Genomic DNA, 25,000 nt, shown 5'->3' with positions numbered 1-25,000 from the left:
TTGTAGTTAGATAATTATGGTCTTAATTAGGCAGGAGGCTGCCCTTTAAATGCCCTGTTCTCCTGGGCCTATGTATGCAGCTCCAACCACCTCTGTACTGTATCCCAAGCCTCACAGATGTTCCTAACAGCTGTGCTTAGCACTGGCCTGAGGCCAGGCCCAACTCTTCACAGTGTTAGGCCTCTGCTTTCCATTCAATTCCAGGCCACACTCATGCTGCCTCCTTCTCACTGAGGCCTCTCTCTCTCTACGGCCTCTCACACAGTCTCTCTCTTACCACCCCTTTCCGCGGCCACTCTCATACCACCCCTCCTTTCCCTGGGGTCACACTCACCCTGCCCTCACCCAGAGGGTCCTCAGCCTTGCTTCCCTGCACTCCCCAGCCAGCAAGTGCAGGGCCTCTCGGACATCTCCCACTGCCCTCATCCGAGCACTGGGCGGTTTGCCAAACACTGGTTTGACTCTGGTGTCTTGCTGGGTCCCTCACCCAGCTGCTCTCAAACAGTGGGGCAAGTCAAGAGCCCCTGATTATCTGTGGCACTTCCTCAACCGCCCCACTCCATTGGCCTCCGGCCCACCTATGACTTTATGCACCCAAAGACTTACCTTGACCTCACTCAGTCCCCATGCTAGCAGGACCTACTCTCAAGCCCCCTGCTCACCAGGGCCCCCATCATGCCCCTGTGTTCATAGGGCCTCATTACTCCCACTCTCTACTCACCCCTACCTCTGGGGCCTCTCAACTGCCCCTCTGCACCTCCGCCTCTACTCAAGCACATACTCCTCCCCCTACAGTGGGATCTGGGGTTGAACACCCCCCCACACACACAGGCTCAGGTGCCACGCATTGGCATGCCTGGCCAACCCGTCTCACTCCCAGGGTCTTGCACCCCACACAGGCTCAGGTGGCTGCAGCCATGCCTGGCCCCACTGCCTCCGATGACAAATAACCCACCCAGAGGCAGGGTCTGGGGTTAAGGTACCCCTCTTTGCCTTTCACCAGGGAGCTAACAGGCCTGGCATTTCCTATGCCACTAGAAGCCCCACCAAACCACCCTTCCCCAGCAGGATGCAGTTTTAGGTCATACCCAGGTCCAAGAGCCTCCAAACCTTCCCCCTAAGCTCCTTTCCTCACCTCTGAGTTGTTGTAGGAGCAGCAGCTCCACCAGGAAACATTACTTCAATCACATCAGGCAGCAGACTGCTGCCTCTAGCTCTACTGGCCTGGATCTAAAATGGCTGCTTATCAAAGCTGGGGCAACACCTGCCCCCAGCTCATAAAGTGGCAGACACGCAATGTGTTCTGCCGCCCCCCCTTCCCCCTTAACCTGGCTCCTGGGGAAGCTTTTCCCTGCTGCTCTGCAAGCAAACTCACACGGAGCTTGTCATAGCCCCAGAGTGGTGAACACTCCACTGGTGCTCTGCCACACAGCCCCAGCAGAAACAATTGATTAAAATCCATCCAAGTAATAGTTCTTGTTGGAGCTCTTGAATTTTATGAATTTTACATGTAATATGAAAGATAAATGCCTTTCCCATTCTCCTGTGGGCTTCAGTAATCTCAGGCAGATGAGAGAACTGAACCTAACTGTCCCCCATTGGTGACAGTTAGGGGGTGCATGCAGATGCATATGCACCCCCTGAGATTGGCAGTGCACCCCCTGACAGAAGCACCGCTGTGCTGCTGACAGCACCGATGGACAGTTGCCACTCACCACCTCCCCCACCGCTGGCACTGTCTGCAGGTGGTTGCTGATCACCTCTGGCCGCTGCCGATGCTGCCAGTGGCATCTGCAGGTGGTTGGCACTTCCCCCCGCCACTGACATCTCTGCGGCTGCCTGCAGGAGCTCCCCACTCAACACCACCATGCCACCACCTGCGGGTGGTCACCATGCCCCCCCAGCCTCCAGGGGCATGCGTTGTTCATGCTGTCCCCCCATCCTAGGAGAGTACTCAAACCATCAAGCTAGTGGGTAACAAGGCGAGAATACTACCACTAGATTCTTATCCTCCTCTTGCTGTGTTGGAAGTGTAACCCTGAAATTATTACTCCTCCAAAGCTATGCAGAAAAACATTTTAAATACTTTTAGGTCATCTGAAATTGTGTGTGTGATTTTTACAAATGGATTTCTTATTTTCTGGAAAAAAAATATTCTGCCAGCTCTATTTATACCAACCAGTATGTCACAGCTTGTGAACTACAACATACTTGTTGGTTTTCCATGGAGTGCTGTCTTGTTCCAGGGAACTGGCTTTCCTTGTTTTCTCCCAGCTGGATCAGAACAGATGGCAGAGGGAAACGAGACAGAGAGCAAACATAGATAATGACTAATTTTCAGGAAGAAAAAACCCCAAAACATGAAGCCCTGCACTAGAAACAGCTTGGAATACATAAATACTTTTTGAATATCATTCTTGCATATAGGCCATTGCAGTAGTTACCAGAGACGCCATCACATGTGGAAGGAAAGGCATACTCAAGGTAAGTAGGACTAAATAAGCACAAGTTTATGCTGCAATCCAAAGATGTGACTACAGTGACTTCCCCAAGCTTATTTTAAACTTGTTAGCTTGGGTAGCTTTATAAGCTTGGAGCTCAGTGTGTGGGTGACAGTAAACTATTTATTCAGCTGCTTGGGCAGATCTTCCCAAGTTTGATGCCCTGTCACTCCACTAGCAGTACCCAAGCTAGCTGGGCAGGAAAAAGCTAGTTTCAGGTGTGGCTACAAGAACCATTCCAGAAGGCTGAAGATACAATGAGGGGAACATCTGCCTTGGATCTTGTCCTGACAAATAGAGAAGAATTGGTGGAGGATGTTAAGGTTAATGGGAAACAAGGGAGGAAGAAGTCAAGATCTGATAGAATGCCAGATCCTATCTAGAAACAGGAGAACTTTGAGGTCAGCAGCACTAGGGTGCTAGATTTCCAAAAGGCAGATTTCAACTGACTGAAGGAGTTAATAGGCATGGTGCTAAGGTAGGACCAACTGAAGGATAAGGTCACCCAGGATGACTGGAAGTTTCTAAAGGGCACAATATTGGAAGTCCAAAAAGAAATTGTTCCAACACTATAGAAGCACATGACAAATGGTAAAAGAGCAATGCGGGTGCACAAGGTGCTTCCAGGATGCCTCAAATGCAAAAGGAAAGTATACAGGCAATGGAAAACAGGGCAAGTCACCAAGGAAGCATATCAGGAAATAGCACGAACCTACAGGGATGGAATCAGGAAGGCAAAGAATGAGCTGTACCTGGTGAGGGAGGTTAAAGACAACAAGAAGAGGTTCTATAAGTATGTTGGCCAGAAAGGAAAGACTAAGGAAACTGTGGATCCATTGTTAACTAGCCTGGGGGAATTCTTTATAGAAGATGCAAAGAAGGCAGAGCTAGTCAACAGCTACATTGCCTCAGTCTTCACAAAAAAATTAAGCTGCAGCCAGATTGTGACAGAACATGATCTAGCAGTGGCCATGATACCCCATGGTGGCCACCTTAATCCTACCCTGCTCAATCACACCAGCCTCTCGTAGTCTCACCCCTGCTTCCTCACCTGCCGTTCCTTGATGTTAAAAATAATAAGGGGGAACTTGCCTTCAGAGGCTGCTGAGCCTTCAGCATTCTCTGCTCCTCCATGTGCTCAACTTGGACTGCCTGACTAGGGGCTCTGACCCCACTAGACAGGGTCTCTCCCATGGCCTGGGGCTCAGACCCTGCCACACAGTCCCTCTTGGTGGCTTAGGCCCCTCTGGTCCTAATGGCTTTAAGAGCTGAATTCATGGATCTGCCCTACAGTCACTTCCATCCCTTATGAACATTATTTTGTCAATGCTCCCTGTCTCTGTAGGGGCCTCAGTCCTCTTGGCCTTAGCCCACCATTGTTCTGGCTACAGACCTTCAGACCTTGTTTTGGCCCAGCTTTCTCATCCTCAGCCCTCATCTTTGCTTTGCTCTCCAGGCCCCAGACCCTTTCTCCTTTCCCAGGACTCTGGCCCTGTGTCACATTGTCCTAGCCCCCTGTCTTCATAAACAATATAAGCTGTAGCCAGACACCTAATAAGGATTATCTGGATAAGGGAGAGGGCAAGCTGAGGAAGGAGATAACAAAAGAGACTTAGTGTGGTCTGAATAAATCCAAGTCAGCAGGGCCAAGTGAACTTCATCCCAGGGTACTGAAGGAACTGGCAGGGGAAGTCTTAGAGCCCTTGACAATGATCTTCACGAAGTTGCTGGAGATGGGCCAGGTACCAGGGGACTGGAAAAGGGCCAACATAGTGCCCATCTCCAAAAAAGGCAAGAAGGAGGACCCGGGAACTACAGACTGGTTCGTCCCACCTCAGTACCTGGGACATTACTGAGCATACCCATGAAGAAGGTCATTTGCAAGCATCTGGAGCAGGAATAGATACTAGCTAACCACAAGCAGCTAGTATGTATTAATGAAAAACAAATCATGTCAGAGAAACTTGATCTTCTTTAACAAAGTAACTACTTGGGTGGATGAAGGGAATGCTGTGGCTACAGTGCATCTGGACTTCAGCAAGGCATTTGACAAGGTCCCACATGATCTACCATAAACAAATTGGAAAAATACGGGGTAGATAAAACTACTGAAAGGTGGATAGAGAACTGGCTCTATAACTGCAAGCAAAGGGTAATTATTAATGGATCCATGTCAGAATGGCAGGAGGTTTTGAGTGGAGTCCCACAGGGTTCTGTCCTGGGACCAGTGCTGTTCAACTTGTTATTAATTATTTAGATGCTGGAATGGAAAGCTTTGTAAGCAAGTTTGCAAATGACATAAAGATGGGAATAACTGACTGCAAACAATGGAGGAGGTGAGTGCAATTCAGAAGGAGCTTGACAGATTGGAAAGTTGGGCCACAGTTAACAGAATGAAGTTCGCTCTGGACAAATACAAGGTGCTGCACCTCAGAAGGAATAAGAAAAAACACAAGGATAAAATGGGTGGCACATGGCTGGATGGCAGCACTATGGAAAAGAATGCGAGAATATTGGTAGACCACAGACTCAACACGAGTCTGCAGTGTGATGCAGCCACACAAGAGGTGAATGTAGTTTTGGGCTGCATAAACAGAAGTGTAAGGCCTAGGACAATAGCACCTCCCTACTTGGCACTGGTTAGGCTTCATCTGGAGTACTGTGTGCAATTCTGGGCCCCACATTTTTAAAAAGGATGTGGAGAAGTTAGAGAGAGTCCAGAGGTGGGCAACAGAGATGATCACGGGCTTGGAAGGCAAGTCATATGAGGAAAGGCTGAAGGAGCTAGGCATGTTCAGCTTGCAGAAAAGGGGCTTAAGAGAGGACATGATAGCAGTCTTCAAATACTTAAAGGGCTGCCATGAAGTAGAGGGAAAGCACCTTTTTGCTCTTGCTGCAGAGAGGAGGACACAGACCAATGGCTTGAAGTTACAGCAAGGTAAGTTTAGACTGGATATCTGGAAAAACTTCTTCACTGTTAGAACAGTGTGGCTATGGAATAGACTACCTAGGGAAGCTATGGACTCGCTGTCACTGGTGGCGTTCAAGAACAAGTTGGGCAGCCACTCTTCGGGGATGAGCTGGGCATAGCTATTCCTATGTTCCATTATGGGGATTTCCTATGCTTCTGAGTTTTGCTGGTTGCCCCCACCACCACCTCCTTTTCTGTTACATGTTAAGATGTTTTTAAGCCCTTCCCAGGGGCATTGGGTGTTGGCTACAGCCAAGGCTGGGAACTTTGACAGGGATGGACCAATGCTCATGCTGAGAACAGAGCTAGAGGGTCTTGCCCCTCCACTCAAACCAATTGCCATATTTGGGGTCAGTAAGGAATTTTACTCCATGGTCAAATTGGTATGGACTGTGGGGCAGGGGGGGGTAGGGGGAGTTGCTTTCCTCTGTAACAGGGAACATGGCCCTCTATGTGGGATCTTTTGAGCATATATTGACAACATTTCATAGAAGCAGGACATTGACTGCTGTGGTTCTCCTGCTTTACCTGTGGCAGGTTAGGGTGGATGTTAGATCCATGTTGTGTCAGGGTTGATGATAATCTTTTATAGAGTTTAGATTACGGTTGTATGGGATGGTTTAGATAGACACCCCAGGTAGGGGGTTGAACTAGTTGACATCTAGAGATCCCTTTCAGCCCTACTCCTTCGAGTCCAAGGCTGCTCAGTTTCTCCCAGCCTATTTATACCCCTAGCCCAGGCAAATCTGTTCTCTGTTCCTCCCACCAGCATCCCTGACCCAGGACAAGGCTGCTCTCTCTGTAGGCCAGCCTCTGGCTCTTTAGCTAGGCTCAGCCCCTTGAGTCCTTGACTTAACAGATGTTGCTTCCTCAGCCTGTAACTCAGGCACCCAGTGTGGCTTCCTAGCCATCCCTTTCAGCCACACTGAGTCCTCCAGGACTCTGGCAGCTACAAATCAATCAAAACCTCCTTCTGAGTCTCCCACAGTGCAAGCAAACATCTGCCTAGGAGCTACTAGCTCTTATAGCTTCCCTACTTACCCATGTTACCTGAATACCCCTTTTGCCACCCAGATCAGTAGAAGTTAGAGTCTTAACAGGAGTCAGGACCAAATTGAGCTTGCTGTTTGAGCTTTTAGTAGGCTGGGCTCCACCCCCTTTTGAATCATGTGGCCTTCTCCTTGGCAAGGGGTTCCTAATTATCCCAGTACCAGGCCTGCCCTCAGGTGTTGTGGCTTAATCTACCGACCTGTAGCCACCCTGCTGCCCTATACTCCTCCGGGTTTTCCATGACTGCTTGTTTTTCTGCAGATAGCTCCTGCCCAGCTGCCTACTTAATTGCAGCCTTCCAGTGCTGGTATCCTATCTAGTATGTAGCAGGGGTTGGGGGCCCCTGCTACACAACCACCTAATAAAGATTATTTGGATTAGGAAGGGGACAAGCTGAAGTATGAGATAGCAACAGGAACATTCAGAGAACTCTTGAGGGATCTGAGTGAATTCAGGTCAGTGGAACCTGATACATTCCATTCCACAGTATTGAAGGCAGAGGTGATCGCATAACCTTTGGCAATAATAATATTTGCAAAATAATGGGGTAAGGTACCAGAGGGTTGGGAAAGGGCCAGTATGGTGCCCCTCTTTAAGGAAGGCAAAAAGAAGGACCTGGGAACTACAGACAAGTTAGCCTCATCTCGGTACAAGAGTTACTAAAGCATATTCTAAACAAGTATATTTGCAAGCATCTGGAGGTGGGAAGGCTGATGACAAGCCCTCAGCATGGATTTACATCAAATCATGACAAACAAACTTGGTCTCCTTCTTTGACAAAGTAACTACTTGGGTGGATGAAGGGAATACTGTGACATAATGTATCTGGACTTCACTTCAGCAAGGCTTTTAATGAGGTCCCACATAACTTTCACATAAACAGATTGGAGAAATGTGTGCTAGACAAAACTACTATAAGGTGAATAAACAACTGGCTCAATAGTCACAAGCAAAAGGTAACTATAAATGGATCCATGGCAGGAGGTTTTGAATGGAGTCCCATAGGGCCACTTGCTGTTCAACATATTTCTCAATTATTTGAATTCTGAAATTGAGAGTTTTTTAGGCAAATTTTCATGCAACACTGAACTGGGAAGGTGCACAAACACATTGGAAGACAGGAGTACAGTTAAGGAGGATCTTAACTTTGGAAACTTTGCTGGGCTAACTTTGTTGGGCTAGAGCTGACATGATGAAGTCCTGACAAATGCAACGCCCTGCAACTCCGGAAGAATAATCCAAAATATTAATGCAAAATGGGTGACACCTAGCTGGATGCTGGCACTATAGAGAAGGATCTGGGAGTGTTGGTAAATCACAGACGCAATATAAATCTGCAATGTGATGCAGCCACACAAAAGGTGAATGCAGTTTTGGGATGCATCAATAGAAACACTACTCAGTACTGGTTAGGCTTCATCTAGAGCACTATGTTCAGTTTTGGGCTCTACATTTGAAAAAAGGTATGGGAAGCTGGAAAGGGTCCAGAAGTGGATGACAAATATAATAAAGGGCCTGGAAAGCAAGCTATTCAGGGAGGAGTTAAAAGAAATAGGCATGCTCAACTAATGGAAAAGGTGGTTAAAAGGGGACATGATAGCAGTCTTCAAATACCTGAAGGGCTACCATAAAGAGGAAAAAAAAAACGTTTTCCCTCTTGCTGAAGAGAACAAGACACCAAGCAACGGCTTGAAGTTGCAGCCAAGTACATTTACATTGAATTTCAGGAAAAACTTGTTTGTGGTTAGAACAGTGAGGCAGTGGAATAGACGGCCTAGAGAAGTTGTGGACTCTCCATGATTGGAGGTGCTCAGGAATAGGTTGGACAGATATTGGTTACGAATTATCTAGATTGGTTTTGGCTGTGCAGAGTGGGGAGAGAGGTAGCTTGGCCTCGAATACAACTGTTGGCACTGGATTCACAACCCAGCCACAATACCTTGCTCTGGGCAAGCACAATTTTCAGAGTCACTACAACTCCTCCAGTTGATAATAGGCAAATTTTATTGATACACAGTAATAGGAAATAAGAGCAATGCAAACAAAGTAAGCAAGATGATTACAACATACATTACCCAAATTCCCCAGTGCCCAGAATATACACAAGCCGGCTGGATGCACCGCTCGCTACACAAATGCCACCTTGAGGATCTTTGCTTGAATGTCTGATGTCAGCAACCTTGGGGGTCGGAGGCCAATGCCAACTGCCAATCTGCTGTTTTGAAAACTCCTCCTTTTGTATTCTTTCTCTTCCAATGACTCTTCATCTTTGGGCATCGTTGATTGGTCTTCCTGTGGTCATCATAGTGTCCATGTTCTGTTTTGTCAGCCAAAACTTTATTTTCATAAACCTATCACATGCACACACCTTAATTTGGTCATTTCATTTGAAACCGGAAATCCCAAAGGTTTTTACAAGTGTGTACTATAGCCCTGGAACCAGGCCTAGCTGTATTATGAAAATAAAATGTGGGTGTTTTCAATCTCCCAGGACATGTATATCCATTGGCCTCAAATACCCTGTCTTCCCTGAAGGCTGTGAAACTGTGACAAACAGGCTTTTAGAAATCAATCAACCCTTGCCATTCTCCTAAACCATTGTTCCAATACAGTATCTATTTTACCTATGAGCCAGTTCCTAACAGCAAACTTCTACATATAATTTTCTAGCCATCACAGTCACCTGGTAGAAGAGGGCTTAGGTTGGCCTCATCCTCACCCTATGGGGGAGTGAGGAGCCATGACCTGGCCCCAAGCCAGCCATATGGGGTGAAGGGGCATGGCGTTGCTCAGCCCCAGCCTGGCTGTGTGGAGAGAAATGAGCATAACCTGACCCCACAGAGGGAAGAGGAATGGAAAGGGGATGTGGCCTGGCCCAAGCCAGCTGTGCAGGGGGAGGGGGCATGGCCTGGCCCTGGGGGAGGAAAGGGATACTGCTTAGCCCAGCCTGGCCACAAGCAGGTGGCCTGGAAGGAAGAGGTCTCATGGCCCAGCTTAGACCTGGCCCATGGGGCTTAGAATTTTGGCAGCGGGGAGTGTTGGCACTACTGTCACTACTCCCCTTGCCACCACATTTCCCAACCCATAGGTATCCCTGTAGGCCATATTCCAAGGCTCTGTGGGCTGCATTTGGCTGGTGGGCCGGAGCTCAAGCACCCCTGATCTAGATGGAGCAATGCCTGTATTCTTTTATGGATATTTTCCATGCTTTTGGGCTTTGCTGGCTACACATGGGGCTGGGAGGGAATTTTTCCCATCCTGCTGCTACATGTATTGGGATGTTTTTTAAGCCTTTCTCAGAAGTACTGAGGGTTGGCTGTAGCCAAGGCTGGAGAGTTTGACTGAGACTTCTGCTGGGAATTAAGCTTTGAGGTTCCTGGATAAAGGATCTTGCCCCTCCTTTCAGGGCCAGATTGATTGCTATATTTGGGGGTCAGGAAGGAATTTTACTTTATGCTCACATTAGTACGGACTGTGTGGGCAGTAAAAAAAAAAAGCAGGGGTGCATGGTCCTCTTCCTTGGATCTCTTGAACATTTTTTAACAACCTTTGTAGTGACATGTTATTGGCCGCTATGCCGCCCCTGCTTTACCTGTGTCAGATTAGGGTGCTTCACCTTGTTTTAGTGTCTGGGGTGACTTTATAGTTTTGCTAAGAGGTCTGACAATGGATTTGTATAGGATGGTATGGATAGGGAGGAACCTGCCTCAGGCAGGGGGTTGGACTAGATGACCTCTGGAGGTCTCTTCCAGCCCTGTTTCTCTACGATTCGCTATGATTTTTTGAACTTCAGTCACACCTTTGGTTTGCCCTGTAGACAGTCATTAAGAGGCTAGGCACACAATGAAAGAGTTGAAGTGCCTGCTGTACACAGTTGTAAGTCACTCATTTGGAGGTTTTCTCTTTTTCTTTTTAACAGAAATATGGAACCATCAGTAATCTCTATATACTAACCCCTCGTGAAATGGCAGACTGAATATGAACATGTCTGAGGGGAGACAATGAAACCACAGGCAGGACTACATCACTCCACAGTCCTCACAGCTTCTGTAGAACATAAAGGTGGGTTTATTGGTCATTTGTGACTGCTCCTCTATTTTCTTCTATTAGCTGAAAGACAGGGTTTCAGTTGGAAATGCATTTTTACTGTATGTACCCAGTGCACAGTGGTAGGGTCTTGTTCCTTAGTTATGTAGGTTTATAGTGCAGTAACAAAGAAAAAAAGTCTGAAAAAATATTATACATATAATACACACCACTATTGAACTGAGAAAGGCACTTTTCTGTGCCTTTCCCTAGCATCCCAAATCTGGGGTGCTCAAGCCAATATCCACTGGATGTCTTTATCTCTGGCTGAAAGATTAGCAGTCTCAGGGAATTTTGGAGTTTTCCCCTTTCAGGGTACATAGACTTTGCAACATAATGTAAAAGTCAGTTTACTTAATCTTTTCCTGAGAGGTGGCTTTAAAAGGAATGTTGTATTACCGTTAGTTGACATTAATTAAGCTGATACATATGAGGGTTTAGTTATTTTCAGTGTATATGTCTAAAAGGCCACAATGGATCCATTTTTACCAGGTGAAAGGATAAGTAATTCAGGTTAGCTGAGGCTCAGCTATATGCCCCAAACTGTTTTCGAACTATCCTTCAAACTGGCCAGTGATTTTTTGCCACCAGAATCTACAGCATACAGGGCTCATTGGATGAAATACTGAAACCAGAAATAGCAAAGCCTTAGAACAGCAAGTCTATACAAATCTATATACTCTTTCTGGGCAAATAAAGGGGGATTTAAAGTTGGATCCAGCTTCACTGCATGCTTCAAAATTGTATCTTAAAAAAAATCATCAGATTACACGTCCTTACATGCTCTCATTTTGCTTTTCCTACCTTAAAAATGTCCCTGTCGTGTTAGCGAAGACATACTACATCAAAGGTAAATACAGACGTTTAGAAAGCCCAAGGCAGAATTGAAAATTATAGTCATCCGATTTTCAGTAAGCAGCCTAAGTTAGATTGGTAGAAAACAGTGTATACATTCACCCGTTGTGGGGGCACACAGGCTGCCTGCACTGGCTGAGGCCTGAATGTTGGGGATGCTCCTGCTTGCCTCCCAGCATGCCCTGTGGGCTGCCAGAGACTGCTGAGCACAGCCAAGTGCCCAGGTCACCCCTGATTGGCTGCCAGGTGTGGGCAAGCATGCCCCCATGCCCCCCTGCTCTCCCAGTACTCCAGGACCCTGTAGCTATGGGGCAAAAAAGCCTTGCAACACCCCAGGTGCCCATGGCTACATACCTGCCAGCAGTGGCCGAATTGCAGAGGTGACAGGGTTACCTCCATGCAGGCCCAGTCCTGATGGTCTGCCCTCCACAGCCCCAACCAACCAGAGGCGGACTGCCCACACTGGCCCATGCTGGCACGGGGGAAGGTCCATGCTGGGGTCTGGGGGGCAGGGTGCCTGGCTTTGGCCACTGAGATGTGGTGTGTGGAAGCCAGGGTCAGGCTCTATAAGGCTGTGCCCAAGCACAGGGGCACCGGGGTCCCTGGCTGGGTGTGCAGAAGCCAAGGTCAGGCTCTAGATGCAAGAGTCAGTGTTGGACTCCATGGAGCTGCGCCTGAGTGCAGGGGTTTCCTGGGCTCAGTGTCAGGTGTGTATATACATCGTGGGGTGCTTCATGATTGGGTGTGGAGGCACGGCCTGGGGATGTGGGTTGGTGGGATGTGGATAATCAGGTCCTGAGACTCGTGCAAGGCACACAAATGCCCCCACCTGCCTGCCTGCAGCTGTCAGATGGCTGGAGGCAGGAAGCAGAGCTGGGAAGAGGGTCTGTGCCAGCTTGGTCTGGGAGAGCTCAGGGGTGGGGCCTACTGGACGCTTGGCCCCAAGTGCAAGCTGAATGCTAATGTGCCTCCCTGTAGGGGTGGGATCACAAAGGAGGCTGGCATGCTTGAGGATAGCGAATCTATCTGGAATTGATAGGGGATCTGGTATAGAGGTTTGAATCACCAGTCTAACCTAAATCAATTAGGTTTGAATGTACATCGAACCAAGTCTATCTTAGACCAGATTCCACCATTTTTAAGATTTTGTGCACTGAGCTTCTGTAAGTTACAGATATAGATGGATTTCCAATCACTTAGACTGGCTTATGTGTAAGATCTGTACCTGGCACAAGAAACATATGCAAGCACCACATGCAGCACAAAAACAGGAAGCTTGTTGTTAGTTGAAACACACTTAACTCCTCAAGCTGTATCTAACTCAACAATATGATACCATTAGGAAAAAGAAAATCCTCATTGCTGCTGGTGATTGCTCTCAATTCTGCTCGTGACAAATTGTCTTGCTTAGAAAAAATAAGCCAGCAGCATTTAAGTTGACAGGGTGAAATGTCAGACTTGTCAGACTGCAATGCAGTGCTCTATCCCCTGCCACCAGGCACTACAAGTCTCTTGCAGTTTCATTAAATGCGAAGAGATCTCTTTGCCACAGAGCTTAGCAGCATCAGCAATGATTTCTATTTGCAGTTTAAATTTTGTTCCACTTCCAAGCATTTTGGAGTTCACCCACTAAGGAATGCAGGCATGGTTTTTATTACCTGCTCTATCTGAAATTTTTTTTTCCCCTTTTGACACTACTGTTGCAAAGTCACAAACGTACACAGTGCTTTACAAGAGACACAGTGCCTTGATCCACAGCTGTGCCAGGCCCTGGCATATGTTGTATGTGTGTGTAGGGGATGGGGGTAGAGTCTAACTCCACTTTTTAGCTCCTCTGGTCCAGAGACTGCTCAGTTGCTGAAATTTATACCTGTCTCCTAAAAGGACTGTTCCACCAGCCCAAGATCACTGATACACTCTACACTCCATGCCTCACTCATCTTAACATTCCCCTTACAGAAAAGGTGGGAAAATGGGGTGTAAAGTTTTGGCCTCAGCCTTTGTACCTCAGCTTTACAGTACTGGGGAGCTAGGAGAGAATGCCATCAGGGGGAAAATGTAGTCAGTTTGTAATAGGGAAATGTAGTAGGTTTGTAATAGGGAAATTAAGTAATTCAGCAGTGAAAAATAAACTTACAGCTTAGAGTTCAACCCAGATCTGCAACCCTGAGAGCCGTCCAAGAGGTGTGCATACCAAGCAGCCAGTCTTTACACCCCTGGACTTTATTTGTTCCAAGGCAGTGAAGAGCTCCTTTTTCCAGAGTTACAAGGATAAACATATATGCCTACAATCAGCAGACTGAACAGAAGGGGGATTTTTTAAAGTATATATATCAAATACAAACAGATATTTCTGCAAAAAAACCCTCAAAACTCACAAAACTGAGAATGTCTGAAGGGTTCTCTCTTCTTTTGATTGCCAGAATACAGCTTCAATATGTCACATCAGTTAACACATCACTCATTCTCTCTGATTAGTATCCTAGCCAGTATGATAAAACATATGTACTCATACAGTAAGAGATGGTACCTGCCTTCATACCATGCTAAAATGCTGTTTCTTGTGAGAAAAAAAAAATCTAATGCTTAGAAGTGCTTCAGCACAGTAATATAAGTATCCAGGGTAACAGCAGATTTAAACAAGGATGTTCTTAGCTAGACAGTCTCCTTTTCTCCTCCCTTTTAAGTAAGGTTGGCAGGGGCTCTGATTAAGTGGCAGAAGCCAAATGGTTAGCTGGATCAATTGAACTGGCAGATCCTATTTTAATAACAGTTTCATAGAATACATTAGTGCATTAATGTTTATTGTGGAACGTTACAGAACTACATGACATTTTTGAAGTTATGCTGAATTAGCACTGTAATTCAGTGCAACAGTCTGTGACCAGTACTGTAAGTCCTTCAGAGAATTGCTACTGCCCGTTTGTATTATCCTATTACCCTTAAACGGGCAACATAATTCCTCATTTGTGAAAAAACAACCTCTTTATGCTATGAGCAGTACCATTAAATTAATGAATACCTGCTGACTGCTGTAGATCTCTCTCATCATTGTTATCCAACTCTGTGAGTGTTGTTCAGGGGTTAGGTGTTACCGGTCATGTCAGGCTTCCTCGCACCATCAGGATACCATCTGTGGTGCAGTGTCCCTAACGAGCTCATTATTCCAAGGAAGAGACCACAGGCTTTGGTTCTAAGTAACAAAACTCAGCCAGATTTATTTTCCACAAACAAGCCTAGACACTAGCTTCCATGGCCAAGTGATACACAGTGCCAGCCAGGTCATTTGCAGGCATGGTACAGGCATGAACATAACTGTTAAGCCCAGTACAAAGCATTAAAAGTTCCCAGGCCCCTTTTTATACAGCAATCAAAATAACTTTGTGTTTGGTACCAAGTTTGCCTTTTGTAAAACCTACATAAAGGTTGGATTTTAAGAGCTTCTGTAGGAGTATTCAGTTTGTAATTTGATTGGCCCTGTAGCCTTCTCAGCCTAGGGTGAATGCAGTTGGTTTGTTTCACTTCATCTAAAACATGAAATTTTCCCCAGATGAGATGGCCCATATGGTGCGTTGTTTATTCTGTAAGGCTGGGGTACAGAAATTCAAAAAGCCCAAGGCAGAATCACTCTAAAGTTATGCCATTTTCTGTAAGAGGCTTAGTTTAGACTGGTAGCAAACAGAACATGCATTTGTCCTTTAGCTGGGGGGGGGGGGGGGCAAATCTTAGACCGGGGTCTGCCATCTTTAAACCAGTCTATGTGTGCTGAACTTCTGTTCTGTTACAAGTATAAACTGATTTCCAATCACTTATACCAGGAAAAGTGAAATGTCTGTACTTCGCCTAAGGGTCTGTTCCTGCCTTAAAGGCATACAAAGGGCCCCATACAGACCCTTTGCACTATAGTGAATTCTACTCAGATTGAAGGATTGAAATGGACTATTTGCTCCAAAGGGAATACCCTGGGTAACATGGTAGTGTGAATTTAGTCCCACATCCAGTATTACCAGAGCAGCTGTAGCTGCCTACTGAGATTACAACCTCATTGCACTAGAAACTATACCATACACAGAGACTATAAACTTTTCAGGGCAGTGGGGCTATGTGAATAGACAAAGGTCAGAGAAGGGAAGCTTTGTCATCGCCATTTAACAGAGGCTGAATGGAAGCACAGAATCATTCTTACCTTCTTACCTGTCCAAATTCAGAGAGGAAGCCTGTGGTAGAGCCCAGATCTCTTGTATCCTAATCCAGTGCCTTTTTCCACCAAGGCCTTAATGGAAGTTTGGCTTCTGACCTCAGTAAGCAATTAATGAACCCAGAACCCAACCTCCATAAACCATGGCCAAAACTTGTAGGTTGATATCCAAAGTTAATGGACTCCTGAAGGTGCCCAAAATGAGAAAAAAGGAACAGCAAACCTAAATTGTCACATTGCATGGCTTGCCTTGCTGCACACCTATAATTCAGTCTCCTTGCTATCCAAAACTGCAGCAAATCCTTTGACTTGACAGGCTGACATCCTATGAGGCATGGAAAGCCAGCCAACCTTGTCTGTAACAAGCTTCATAGTTCCCATATATCCACCCCAAATAGGCATGGGAAGGTGGGCAGCTCCCCAACTTGAAAAAAACCCTGAGTTAAAAGGCAAATGTCGTTCGCTGCCAGAGTACTGCCTCCTTCTAAACCAGCTGGCTCACTACTCACTTAACTTGGGCTATCTACTGACCAGTTCAGTTTTGTACTGATGGATCTTCAAAGGAAGCTTTGTTTTGGTGTGCCAAAAGATAGCGACTTTATAAACCTCTTTGTATGAATGTGAGGTTTGACTTCTGGAAGGATATTGGAAAACGCCAAACTTTAGTCCAGCTGAAGCTCTATCCCATGAAGAGAAGGCTCCCAAGCACTTATCTGCATGGCATGAATAAATGAGAAGGAATATTATAGCATCCCTGGAAACTAGTATAATAAGTAATGCGTGCAACAGCAGATGGGACCAGGGTGCAGGCTGTAGAGTTGCAGTGACTGCTAATTTGGGCAAAAACTCCCAGAATTCCCCAGGGATTTGGGGGAGAGGAGTGCAGGGGAAAAAGGAAAAGGAAGAGAGGAGGAGAGGGAGCTTGCAGCCTAAGCGAGAGGAAGAAGTCAGTGTTTGCAACCCCTGCACAAGGAGCCCAGCCAGCCCTACCTAGGAGGAGTGCACAGTGGAGCTTCGGTCCCACTAGCTGGGTCAACCAGGACTGTGTGGCCTGAAGAAGCTGGACTCAGAGTGCTCTGGGACTAAAGGCTTGTTTAAGAACAGCTCTGGCGGTGTGGGGTGAAAATTAAGGTGCTGACAGTGTTGTTGATGTTCCTTTATCTTTTACCTGTTCCCTCTCTTTGTCCCGCTGCCTTGCGACCCTAAACCCCATGATTTTTCTGTATGAAAGTGGCAATTTACCCTGTTTCTTGTGTCAGTTTCTGGTGCTGGGGCTGGCACACTAGCAACATGAACCTGTGAAAACTCAGACCAGTGGAGAAATAGCCCCAGAGCTGTATTAATAAGAAAGCCTTATGCTGCCATTTGGCTTCTGTGAAGTACCTCCAGCACGTTACCACACAAACCTTGCCTGAAGTATTCACAGCCTGCTGTCTAAGGGCCCTCCTCAACCACACAACATTTCTGTGAATCTAGCTATGCCATTTTGCTTACACGAAGATATGGTTTCTTACCAGTGGCTCCTACAAAAGAGTGCCCTACCTTTCAAAAGCAATTAATCAGGTTTCATTACCTCCAAATTGCTTTCTCTTAGCTTGTAATTAAGCAGTAATATCCAAGGACTCTGAAATTTTATAAGATAATTAACCATACTGAGTACTGTGTCCAAGGTAAGATGAACTGGTAGACATCATAAAAAAAAAAGTCTCTCTCAATGAACTGATCCCTCACTGTATTTCCTAAAATTACATTCAGCAGGGGTTGAATGTTCAACTAATAGTTCTCCAGAAATTAAGTGAATTTATTCTATCTATAAAAGACAATTGGTGACTTTAAAAAAGTATTTCCTATCTAAAACTTTCTGAAACAAGCAATAATTGTTAAGGAATTACTTTAAGCGAGCCTAAAATATATTAGTTTATTTTTATATAAAAGAGAGATGAATTGTTGTGTTTAAAATATAAACTATTCATATATATACCAATAATCTGTTCAGAGTTTATTGCATTTTATACAAGCACAGGAAGGGAAAGGTTTACATGTACATAAATAACTCTAATACCATAATATATTAGGTATGCCCAAAATAGATTATTGGATTGAGCTAGTGATTTGATGTTGAATTTAGTATATGAAAAATCAGAGGTGACATTTCCTCTCATTTTTACTAGCCACTCACAGCACAGTTTAGTACAAATTAAATATGCCAGTGAACAGTTTGTTTTGCTTTTTCTTTTTTTTTTAAGTTCTCCTCCTCTTCCCATAACCCATGGCACATAATAGAAAAACAGTTCACGTTATTCCAGAGTTGGATAATGAGAACATCATACATAGGGTTTATGTCTGCAGACTTTACTCACATCAAGGCATCAGACTCTCTCATGAAAACACGGGTAAAGAAATTTGTAAAGAATACAGAAATCTGTCTTGAAAGGGTACAATCACATATTTAAGTTATTTTATAATGTATTGTATAGCCCAAATGCTGTATCTCCCCATTTCCTGCGTCCATAAAACCATAATGGGAACCATAGTGAGGTAAGAAGTTTATGCTAGGAACTGCCATCTACAGCACAAATTGAATCATTTTCATAGATTCATAGACTGTAAGGGGCTGGAAGGGACCTTGGAAGATCATCAGGTTCAGCCCTGCTGCACTAGGCAGGAAAGACAGCTGGGGTCAGGTGACCCCAGCAAGGTGACCGTCCAGTCTCCTCTTAAAGATTTCCAGGGTAGGCAATTACACCACCTCTGGAGGGAGTTTATTCCACAGTCTGGACACCATGACTGCAAAGAAGTTTTTCCTAGTGTTAAGCCTGAAATGGCCTTCCTTGGAGTTTGTGGCCATTACTCCTGGTTTTCCCCAAGGGTGCCCTGGTGAACAGCTGTTCGCTGAGGCCTTGATGTATTCCCCGACGTAGAGATAAACTACTATCAAGTCCCATTTCTGTTCAGTTTGTGTTTCTCTTTGGAAGCAACGGCATCATAGCAATGTTTTATATAGTCTATTGATTTTGGATTGTTTACTTTTTCATGGCAGACCCTAAAGCACAGTGCTGAAATTAAGCAATACATAGACTCCAAAATAAAATGAAAATAGCATCATTTTTAGTTTTCCTCCCCTCCCCCAAAATAATGCTTTAATTAAGCTCTCCAGATGTGCAAGCATTGCTTGTATTCATTGTCTTCCATGGTAATGTAAGTCATCTCATGATAACATTTACATCCTGTTTAAAAAAAAAGTTTTATATCTGCATTATATTTATCCTCACATAAAAATAAACAGGGATCAGTTGGCATACAACTGGGACATGGGTAGAGGAACTTTAGCAAAGTAAATTATTCTTAAACTTGCTTCAACTACTGACTCAAGTTTTCAAAATTTCGGAAGTTTTCATTTAAGTCAGGGATGTCAAACTAATTGGGTCCTGCAGGCCACATTGGGCTGCGAGGTTTGTGGGCTGGATCCAGACTGAGGGGCTTCCCATGAGCCAGACGACCTGTGAGTGGCAGCCTTAATTCCTCAGGATTTCAGAGGTTTCCATAACAAAGGAACATCTTGTTTCTGTTTAGCTTCTTTGCCTTGATAGTTTAATCCAAACTAAAGTGGGTTTTCAAAGTTGGTTAAATTAAACAGAAAGGGGTCAGAAACAACTCCACTTGTAGACTAGGCAAGCTATTAAATCCACTTGGACAATGGAACGTAAGTGCCTTAGAAAATTTTGCCCCTGGCCTATTCTGAGGACAAAATGAGAGGCCTTCCTGGAGACTTACAGCACATTTTCTAAAGTGTGTTTACTTTTCTACAGGTACTGTCTTTGGATAGAGATCACCTTTAAAAGGAAACATGGATTTAATAAATTCAACTGAACAAAACTATACTTCAGAAGAACTATTTAAAAGAATGACATCCAAGATTGTTGTTTCAATTACTCTGTCTGTGCTTGCACTAATGACAACTGCCATCAATTCTCTAGTGATGACTGCAATAATTGTGACAAGGAAACTCCATCACCCTGCCAACTATTTAATCTGCTCCCTTGCAGTGACTGATTTTCTAGTTGCAGTTTTAGTAATGCCCTTCAGCATTGTATATATTGTAAAGGAGACCTGGATTATGGGGCAGGTGGTATGTGACATTTGGTTGAGTGTTGACATTACATGCTGCACGTGTTCCATCCTGCATCTTTCAGCTATTGCTTTGGATCGGTACCGAGCAATCACAGATGCTGTGGAGTATGCCAGGAAAAGGACACCTAAACACGCTGGCATCATGATTGCAGTGGTGTGGATCATATCCATTTTTATCTCTATGCCTCCTCTGTTTTGGCGACATCAGACAACTAGCAGGGATGATGAATGCATCATCAAACATGACCACATAGTTTTTACCATTTATTCCACATTTGGAGCATTTTACATCCCCCTGGCATTGATTCTGATCCTTTATTACAAAATATACAAAGCAGCAAAGACATTTCACAGAAGAAGCGTCAGCCGGATTGTAAGGGAGGAGGTAAATGGACAAGTCCTCTTGGAGGCGGGTGAGAGAAGCACCAAATTGGCTTCAACACCATGCACAGTTGATAAGTCATCTGATCCCTTGGACTGTGATAAAATTAATATCTCGTTACGAAGCCCCAAGTCTGAATCCAAACAAGATAAAGCCTGGAAAAAACAAAGAATCTCTAGCACAAGAGAGAGGAAGGCAGCAACCACCCTGGGCTTGATTTTGGGTGCATTTGTGATCTGCTGGCTCCCCTTTTTTGTAAAAGAAGTAGTTGTTAACACCTGTGAGAGATGTCACATTTCAGAAGACATGTCTAATTTCCTGGCATGGCTGGGATACATCAATTCTCTAATTAACCCATTGATCTACACAATCTTTAATGAAGACTTTAAGAAAGCATTTCAGAAGCTTGTGCGATGTAGGCAATACCTTTGAGTGTGTTTGTTCTTATTATATTGAACCTGCAAACTGATTTTTGTGTGTGTGTGTGTGTGTCTGTGTATATACACACACGTGCGTGTGTACACATTTATGAAGACTAGGACTAAATATGTTGTGTTGAAAAGGCATTAAGACTGCACCTACATTTTAAGCATATGATTTTTGTACCAGTAGCACCTTGAAGTGCATGTTGTCTAAATTTTAAAAAGATGGGTTATTTGTGATGAATGTTGGGCTGGAAAGGGAGGGCTTCCATATACATTTGTGCCCCTGATCCAGCTAAGATGTATGCTCCTGTCCAGTTTGAAGCACAGTAGTAATCCCACTTAACTTGGTGAAACTATTCACATGCTTAAAGTTATGAATGAGTTTAAGTCTTTGCAAAATCAGAACCTAAAACTACAAGGTTAAATGCTAATTTCCTTGCTCAGTGAAAAAAGTGGCAGACGTCAGTGGGAGTTTTGACCGAGCAGAACTCCTGAATAATGTGGTCCATACAACAGTTTTGAACAGTAAAATCGTACCTTTAAGGTAATGGCTCAATCAGGCCCACAGTACAAAGTCATGCCACTCCAGCCTGCTTTCCAAAGATGCAGCATTCTAGCACTGGACCCTGCCTCCTTGTCATCCTGACACCTCCCTGTTTCCTTTGCTGTGAGATATATTCCTGGAGCTCCTGGAGGGGCACTACCTGTACACTCCTCACCGTAGAGCAGGCATTTAATGAAAGTCAAGCATTTTGTGTCCTCCACAGTCCAAATATTTCCCTAAGCAAGATGAACAAGCACAGCCAGAGCTCTTTGTAGGAGTAGAATACACAGAATATTAGAGGCTATGAGTCACTGTTTCAGCACTTAGAAGAGATTGGTGGTTATGTTAAGCATCAGATTTCATATGGCCATGGAGAGGAAAAGCAAGAGGGAGAGAGACCATCCAAGATGCCTGCCAGCTTTTATCCCGTTTCCTTCCCTAGATGCCAGCTACATGCACAATTCTTACATAATCCAAGGAGGGCTGCTCTTTGGAACCCAAGCTCCAGAAAGAGAAGGCTGAGGGAGGAATCCTAACCCAGAGGTGGCTCTTAGATATTCAGGGAAACATTTACTAACACCTGTGCAAAGCTACCAGTCATACCAGCTCCACTCATTCAAATGCAGACCTGTGACTAAAAGCCATTGTGCGACTGTTCTAAAAGTAAGAGTTCGGTGGTTCACAACCTTCCAAGGAAAGATATGCCAGTTTGCCTGTCTAAACCCTTTATGGCTGCATCCACACGAGTAGATGTGTGCATTTGCAGCAGCACAAATAATAGCGGCACAAATTTGTGCCCCTACTTTGTACCGCAGTGCGTGTCTCTGATCATGTGCTTTGCAGCTGGACAAATTGTCCCGCTGCTCCATGTGCTGCAGAGAGGGCTGGCTGGGGCACAGGTTCCTCAGTATGAGGCTAGCTGGCAGACAGCCCCCATGCTGAGACACCCTGTGACCCAGCCAGCTGGTAAGTGGCACACGGAAATGAGGGAGCAGGCAGCCCTGGGCTCTAAAGTGGAACCCCTGCACTGAGTTATGCAGAGACATGGGAGCAGCCAGCCCAGGGCTGCCTGCTCCCATCTCAAGGCACACGGTGCCCCAGCCAGGCAGGGTGCCTCAGTGCAGGGGTTCCACAACACTTGGAGACTGGGGACTTGGAGACTTCCCTACCTCTGTGTTTGTCCCAGCACACACCACTTTGGTGTGCTTTGTGCTGCTTTTTTCTCCCCTTTTTTTTTCGCTACCAGAAACTCCTGATAGCAAATTTTGCCCCAGGCCTGCAAATGAGCAGTGCCATGCATGATTTAACAGGCAGCGCATGCAGTTTGTGGCACCGCAAAATGGTTTGTAGCATTGCAAAGAGGTTTACGGTGCCACCAACAGCAAGTCTGGATCCAGCCTGCTAGTCTGTGCTCATTGCCAACCATTCAGTTATATACACGAGTCACTGGCATCTGGGCTACTCTGAACCCCAATGTCAGATACAAGCAGTTGCACTGCCCTCCAAAAGAGTCCTGGTTGGTGAGGAGAGGGCACCTTTTACCAAAGCCTGAAGTACAATACATTTTCACAGACCTTGGTTTAAAAAATATTTCTTCATTAGAAGTCTACTCTGAGTTTTTGTTTCTTTAAAAAAAACAAACCTCAGAGACAGAATTTGTGCACACATTAAGTAAAAAATCCTGTGTGTAACCAAAGGAGAGCAGTGCTGTTTTCTACATGTCTGAACCCTAACTTTAACAGCTTTCACTGTTTTGTCAATTAAGTGCCAGTTCAGACAGTGACCATGAAAGAAGCTTTTCTTACAAAATGACTATCAGGTTTGAGGTCTGTCATGTATTTAACTTATTTGTTTCTGCCACATGAAACCTACAGCCAGTGTTCTACCTTTACCACCAGCCTCCAACTGAGATGTTATTCAAAAATGTCAACAGTAGAAACTGCAGATTTGCTTTACTGTGGATTCAGCCAAACCATGTGGGAATCCGACTGAAAGCTTAGCCACACCATCTACTGTAGCTTAGCAGTAGCACAAGTAGATTTTGAAAACACAAAGACATGCCAGAATAGAACATGGTTGTACATAAATATTCTTCATGCTTATGGTAACCCAAAGCATTTTGCTACCATTGCAGTCACCGTGTACACAGTCTCAGAAGCTACTCTGTCCTCAGCAATAGCTTTGAGTATTATACTGAAGGAGAGAATAATTGCTTGAAACATCAGTTGTGACCTGTTTTTTATGAAATGTCCCATGGAATCCAACTTTCTAATAGGACAGACTGCCACAGGAAGGTAAATGAACCTCACCGTAACATCTCAACTGAAGGACGTCACTTCCAATGCTCCCCTGGTACTACAGTCTCCAAAAGAGATACCTTGGGGTGAGATTTGAGCTCAGGAACTTCTGACTCAGAAGTGTGAGTTCGGCCAACCAAGCAGTTGTGTATGGTACCCTTACTCAACCCATTTTCATAGTGCTTGCTGAGGGGTAGAATATGTTATATTTCCACTTGTGAGAAGTTTGGTGACACATTGCAAAAGCAAATTTGAGACAAAAATAGGTATTGCTGTAGAGAAAGATACTGAAGCTATCACTTCTAAATATAATAGATCAGGCTCAAAGACTGGAACAATCTGTAGATAAACAGAAATTAGCTGTCATTTCTGCACTGTTAACAGTATTATACTCTGAATCTAATTAAGCTGCTATACATTTCTCAAGATGCAGGGGTGGTTTCTTTTGTATTGTTTTCACTGAGCTTTATCTGCTCATTGTTGAGCACCTGAATGGTGGAAGATGTGACTACAAGTTTACATTGACAAGCAAGTAATTATTCTATTAAAAGCACTTGCAGATTGTGGGACCATCTTTTTTTTTATTGTCTGCCTGCCTACCTTTCATCACTCCTTATTCTCTCATGGAGCTCAGTACCACCATTATGACACAAACAGTCCCCATCCATCACTGCTATCATTGCATCTATCGAGTGTGTCCAAATGAGTGTGCAAGTGTAATTGGTGATGCCGCAGACCACTCATCTGTGGTGCTTCAAATCACACACAGTGCACATGCAGGCATTCATCGCATTGCTAATTTGCAGTATGGTGGGTTTTTTGACACCAGGAGATCCTGGTGTCAAAAAAACCTGCATCAGTAAACAGGGTGGTGCACATGGCAGCAGTGTGTGCCACCAAAAGCCAGAGCCTGGCCATCCACAGCCACGCTATGGCTGCTGGCCAAGCTCCAGATGCCTGAATTACCACCACTAGAGCTCTGGGAGACCTACAAGAGCCCAGGTAAGGCTGCTGCGGCCAGCCTCTCCTATCCCACCCAGGGCAACTCGCTGTGCATGAGAGCACACATGCAGAAGCATTCCCCAGGGACAATTAGCAGCAGCACAAATATGTGCTGCTGCTAGTTGTCCCTGGGAATGCATGCTTCCAGTCATGGGGATATGCCCAGAATGTTTATCCACCTGGACAATGTCTGAAAGAAACCTTGATTTCTCTGTTGAGTAAATAAGGGTTAAATGTTCTGATCAGATGATCCCGCATCTGCTATATTCAGACTTTGGCTTTCACCCACCCACAACATATGCCATTAGCAAAGGAACACTGTAAAGTGGAACACTGCTAACAATTTGGTACCTGAATTGTTTGGGGGGGTTTTAATGAAATGTAAGAGAAGGAGATGCTACACAGTTTTACTTATTCTGAGGAAAAAAAAATTAAAGAATTTCCTTGCTGTAAGAAAAGTAGCTGTTGGTGAATAGAAAAGTTTATATACCCACCAATTTCTATGTATATATGTATCATTATATACAGCAATCAATCATCTATATATATTGATCAATA

The 25,000-nt window shown here is 44.9% G+C and overlaps 1 protein-coding gene across 1 annotated transcript in view; it reads left to right on the top strand.

Annotated features, from left to right (window-relative positions):
- The window catches only part of HTR1F (5-hydroxytryptamine receptor 1F), a 29,562-nt gene extending 5,519 nt beyond the window's left edge, over positions 1–24,043 (top strand). The window contains exons 2-3 of the mRNA XM_019476039.2: positions 10,442–10,584; positions 19,471–24,043. Of these exons, the coding sequence (XP_019331584.1) occupies positions 19,509–20,606 (1,098 nt within the window). The 5' untranslated portion in view covers positions 10,442–10,584; positions 19,471–19,508 and the 3' untranslated portion in view covers positions 20,607–24,043. The remainder of the gene's footprint in view (positions 1–10,441; positions 10,585–19,470) is intronic.
- The last annotated feature ends 957 nt before the right edge of the window (positions 24,044–25,000 follow it).

Source organism: Alligator mississippiensis, chromosome 1 (genome assembly GCF_030867095.1).
Source record: "Alligator mississippiensis isolate rAllMis1 chromosome 1, rAllMis1, whole genome shotgun sequence".
Taxonomy (NCBI): Eukaryota; Metazoa; Chordata; order Crocodylia; family Alligatoridae; genus Alligator; species Alligator mississippiensis.
The sequence above is the reverse complement of the archived record's forward strand: the minus strand, read 5'-3'. Positions and strand labels throughout refer to the sequence as shown.